This window comes from Anastrepha obliqua, chromosome 5 (genome assembly GCF_027943255.1).
Source record: "Anastrepha obliqua isolate idAnaObli1 chromosome 5, idAnaObli1_1.0, whole genome shotgun sequence".
In the NCBI taxonomy this organism is placed as follows: Eukaryota; Metazoa; Arthropoda; class Insecta; order Diptera; family Tephritidae; genus Anastrepha; species Anastrepha obliqua.
In genome coordinates this window covers 36737242-36742909 of record NC_072896.1, presented here as the reverse complement: position 1 = coordinate 36742909, position 5668 = coordinate 36737242, and the positions used below count along the sequence as shown (strand labels likewise).

Here is a 5668-nt window from a genome sequence, read left to right as displayed (position 1 = left end):
ATCTATAGCAGTGAAAATGTCAGGCCGTGGTAAAGGTGGTAAAGTTAAGGGAAAGGCAAAGTCCCGTTCAAATCGTGCTGGTCTTCAATTTCCAGTTGGTCGTATTCATCGTTTGTTGCGCAAAGGCAATTATGCTGAGCGTGTTGGTGCCGGTGCTCCAGTTTATCTAGCTGCAGTTATGGAATATTTAGCAGCTGAAGTTCTTGAATTGGCTGGTAATGCTGCTCGTGATAACAAAAAGACAAGAATCATCCCACGTCATTTACAATTGGCCATCCGCAACGATGAAGAATTGAATAAATTGTTGTCTGGTGTAACTATTGCTCAAGGTGGTGTTTTGCCTAATATTCAAGCTGTACTTTTGCCAAAGAAGACCGAAAAGAAAGCATAAAGTGAAAAATATAGGCGAATTATAATTATAAATACCGACGCAAACAAACCGTCCTTTTCAGGACGACAAAATACATTTACAAAGAGATTTAAATAATTTTCCTAATAAATGTGTTATTTTTTCATACACTTAGACGCATGTATATTTGCGCCAAAACTGCGGCATATAAACTGGTTATGTATACATATTCATTCATACATGTGTATACATGCCTACAGGCTGTACTAAAAAACGCTCGTGTATAAATGATGTGGAGTAGACAAAGAAATGTATATGTATGTTTGTATGTGTGTACTACGTACATTAACGAAAACACAAAAATATCTACACATATATGTATACGCATAAATATTCCAATAACATTGTTGATCTTTTTCGTTTCACAAATTGTGGTCCTGAAAAGGACCATTTTTTAAAATATATTAGTTTTCTTATTCATTTAATATTCTTAATAAAGAACGTGGCATCCCATTATGTGTATTATATTTTTGTACATATTACCGAATTGCGCCAAAATTGCTGCTTTGCTGCTTATTAACTGGTTATGTGCGCATATACATACGTACATAAACGTGTATACATGCATGCCGACTATACTTAAAAGCACACGAGTATAAACGATGTGGAGTAGATAAAGAACTGTACATGTACTACATACATTTACGAAAACACAAAAATACCTACACATATAGGTATGTATATGCATAAATATTTCAATAAAATTTTTGATCTTTTTTGTTTAACAAATTGTGGTCCTGAAAAGGACCGTTTTTTTATATGTTTTCTTATTGATTTAAGCACGTTCACCACGAATACGTCTAGCCAATTGAATATCTTTTGGCATAATTGTAACACGCTTAGCATGGATGGCACACAAATTGGTATCTTCAAAAAGACCAACCAAGTATGCTTCACTTGCTTCTTGTAGAGCCATAACAGCAGAACTTTGGAAACGTAGATCTGTTTTGAAATCTTGCGCTATTTCACGAACCAAGCGCTGGAATGGCAATTTGCGTATCAATAATTCGGTACTCTTTTGATAGCGACGAATTTCACGCAACGCCACTGTACCTGGACGATAACGATGTGGCTTTTTAACTCCACCAGTTGCTGGTGCACTTTTGCGTGCTGCTTTTGTCGCCAATTGTTTACGTGGTGCCTTTCCACCAGTCGATTTTCGGGCTGTTTGCTTTGTACGAGCCATTTTTCACTACTCACTTTTTTTATTATTTGTCACACTGATTTGAACACTATAGAACACTATACACTGTACACTGTACCTATAACAAATTGTATAACGTTCACAACCTAAGTAGCAATTCCAACTAATATGTTTCACAAGTCCATGTATTATGAGGTATGTGTTGAAGCGAGATAGATGTATGGCGTACCTTTTGTCTTGTGTATAGCAGTTGTGAGATTTTGGTATAAATAGATGTGCTCTCGCTTCTGTTATTTCATTGGTGGTGAAGTGTCACAGTGTTAAAGTGTTAAATTCTTACTTGTGCAAATAGTAAATACTACAATAAAAAATGACTGGTCGCGGCAAAGGTGGTAAAGGTTTGGGAAAAGGTGGCGCCAAACGTCATCGCAAAGTTTTACGTGATAACATCCAAGGTATCACTAAACCAGCTATTCGACGTTTAGCTCGTCGTGGTGGTGTAAAACGTATATCTGGTTTGATATATGAAGAAACTCGTGGTGTTTTAAAAGTATTTTTGGAGAATGTTATCCGTGATGCAGTTACCTATACTGAACATGCCAAAAGGAAAACAGTTACAGCTATGGATGTTGTGTACGCTTTAAAGAGACAAGGCCGTACTTTATACGGTTTCGGCGGTTAAATAATTTCTTGGGTACATATTTGAAAAACATAAAAAACGGTCCTTTTCAGGACCACAATATTCTTTTAACAAAGATTCAAAATTTTGTTCAATTAAAATTTTAAACGAACGCACAATTCTGTTGTGATTCTATATTGCATGAGCACGAGTACATACATATGTACATACTCATTATACAATTAACACGTTCGCGGACGTGAATGCTATAGCATTTATTTTTATAGTGATGCAAAATGACGTGATGCTACAGCATTCAAATTTTAAAGCCAAGTTTTGTTCATTTAATTTCATGTAACTTTAAGTTTTTGTAATTAATATACATTTTAAAGTAATGACCACTTGATTCATTAAGTACTTTCATATAACAGTTAAAATACGATGTTCTGACTACACTTATAATATATGTGTAATCAGATTTAGGATTTTGCAACTAGTTTCAAAAATAATTGCCTGTCTATTTTTGCAGCTTCCAGAAATTTTTAGTGTCCGCGATCGTGTTAAATAGATTATGACTGTATTTTAACACCCAGGCCTCTAACCTGATATATTTAATTTTTAAATAATTTTTTTCGCTACATACATAAATACAACTTTTTAAAAATATATTTGTAGTTAAAATTATATTTTTATATTTATATTTATTTCTTTAACGTTGGAATACAATCATACTCTTACTACCTTTGCCTTTTGCCTTCGTCAAGCATACAAGTAGTATACTTGTATGTAAACACGTATGTACATATGGGAATTTTGTATCTTGCTTTGACATATATTGCAAATTTTTAAAGAAAAAGTTACATTTTTTTATTAATAACAATAATATTTAATTAATTAAATAAAAAATTTTGTATGCACACATATGTATATATATAATATATATATATATTTATTGATCAGTGAATATTTGAATTAATATCAAAAAATTAAGTAATATATTAAAATAAAATTTACATAATCCACATTAGTCAAATTTAATTATTTCATTACCATCATTCATTTCAACCAAAATTAAAGTTTTCAATATTCATCAAAATACTGGATTATTTCATGCATCCAACTAACGCCACTGAGAATTGCTCTGGTGATACCATTGAGATATTTAATTTTATTTTTTCAAACATATTATTTTAAGTAATATATAAAATAACCTGTTTAGATGATTGATAATTTGATATATTTTATATTTTCAATAGTTATAATTGATTTATATTAAGGAGTTTTAAGAAAATCTACTAAAACTAGCGAAAATTTAATATTTTGAGTACAAAGTTTCGACTAAAACACTCGTTACAAGAAAAATATTGATTTTATTCCAATTTAAGTATATTGATATGAAAGTGACTCATGCATACTATCGTTTTACATATAAATTTGTTGAATTAGTAAATTCAATGAATTTTAGTGAATTAAATAAATCTTAAAGTTTGTCATATAGAAGCACTAAATAGCACTGGAACGTGAAAATTTGATTATCATCTTTTCGCTCTGCTTCTCAAATTTTGAAGGGAGTTAAACTACATATTGGATTCCAGAAATTCTCTTAATTTACCAGTGCTCTATTAGTGTAGTGCATACAGTGCATAAAGTGAGTGAAGTGTATAAAGTGTATAATACATACGTGGAATTTGAATTGAGGTTTTAATCTACAATATATAAATAAAGATGTCTGATTCAGTTGCTGTTGTGAATGTAAGCTCCCCAGTAGCTACTGCTGCTACTATTGCTGAAAAGAAAGTTGTTGCCAAAAAGGTTAAGGCAGCTAAACCCAAAAAGCCGTCGGTTGCCCCTACCCATCCACCAACACAACAAATGGTCGACGCATCAATTAAGAATTTAAAGGAACGTGGCGGTTCATCACTTTTGGCGATTAAGAAATATATTAGTGCGACATACAAATGTGATGTCCAAAAATTGGCACCATTCATTAAACGTTATTTGAAATCGGCTGTTACAAGTGGAAAACTAATTCAAACCAAAGGAAAAGGTGCGTCCGGTTCATTCAAACTATCAGTTGCAGCCAGTAAATCAAGCGAGGGAAAATTGAAATCAAAAGCCGTAAAATCAGCAGAGAAGGTTAAGGCTAAAAAGAAGGCAGCAGATAGTGGTGCATCAAAGAAAAAATCGTTGAGTAAAGTCAAAAAGGCGGCAAGTGGTGAGAAAAAGGTAAAAAAAGCTGTTGCCAGTAAGAAAACAGCTGAAAAGAAGAAAACTGAAAAGGCTAAGGCGAAAGATGCAAAAAAGGGTGGCGCATTAAAAGTGAAACCAACTAAAGCCAAATCTGCAACTGCTAAACCAAAAGCAGCTAAAGCAAAAGCAACTGCTGCTAAATCCAAGAAGTCTGCATCGAATAAAAAGCCAGCCGCAAAAAAACCTACAGCAGCAGGTAAAAAGTAAATAATTTACGGTGTTTGTAAGTGAGTTATAAACGGAACCTTCATGGTAAATTAATAATAAGCCCTTTTCAGGGCTACAAAATCTCTTAACAAAAAGATCAAAAGTGAATTTATTCCTTACAGTGTGTAGAAAACATTAAAAAAATAAAAACCAAGTAGTTCAACAAAATCATATTTAATAGACTAATGAAACCATATGAATATATTCTTCAATATTAAGGAATTTTTAAATTAATTTCAATGTGCATACATATGTACATATGTAGAGATATTAATCAACAATTTTTTATCCTCTTTGTTAATTTATATTTTATGGCCCTGAAAAGGGCCTTGTTTTGTTAATATATTTATATACCATTAGTTCAGTTGGAAAAATTATTTGGAACTGGTATATTTGGTAACAGCTTTGGTACCTTCACTGACGGCATGTTTGGCCAATTCACCGGGCAAGAGTAAACGTACAGCAGTTTGAATTTCGCGACTGGTGATGGTTGAACGTTTGTTATAGTGAGCTAAACGCGACGCTTCCGCAGCAATGCGCTCAAAGATGTCATTCACAAAACTATTCATAATGCTCATGGCCTTGGATGAAATACCGGTATCAGGATGTACTTGTTTCAACACTTTATAGATGTAGATGGCATAACTTTCCTTCCTCTTACGCTTCTTTTTCTTATCATTTTTAGTAATATTCTTTTGAGCCTTACCGGCTTTCTTCGCTGCTTTTCCACTAGTTTTTGGCGGCATTTTAATTTCTTCACAACTTTGACGATTTTATGATTTTATTTTCACTCGCACTGTCACTTATTATACCTACCATTTGTCGTGTGCATGCTTAAGTGTATATTTGCCGACCAACTCTTCGGCGAGATAATACGAAGTAGTAGTATACGCACGATGCTCAACAGCACAGTACAGGGGTTGGTGCTCAGCATAGCGAAAAAGTATATAAGCAGCGCACATTTTGTGTATCAGTGATTAGTGTGCTTATACATTGAGTATAATACATTACATTGCTTTTTAGTGTAGTGAAGTGAACA

At 33.1% G+C, this 5668-nt stretch overlaps 1 protein-coding gene across 1 annotated transcript; it reads left to right on the top strand.

Moving 5' to 3' along the window:
* On the top strand, nucleotides 1-423 carry LOC129249342 (histone H2A). The gene has a single exon (XM_054889104.1). The coding sequence runs from the start codon at nucleotides 17-19 to the stop codon at nucleotides 389-391; it is 375 nt and encodes a 124-aa protein (XP_054745079.1). The 5' UTR covers nucleotides 1-16; the 3' UTR covers nucleotides 392-423.
* The last annotated feature ends 5245 nt before the right edge of the window (nucleotides 424-5668 follow it).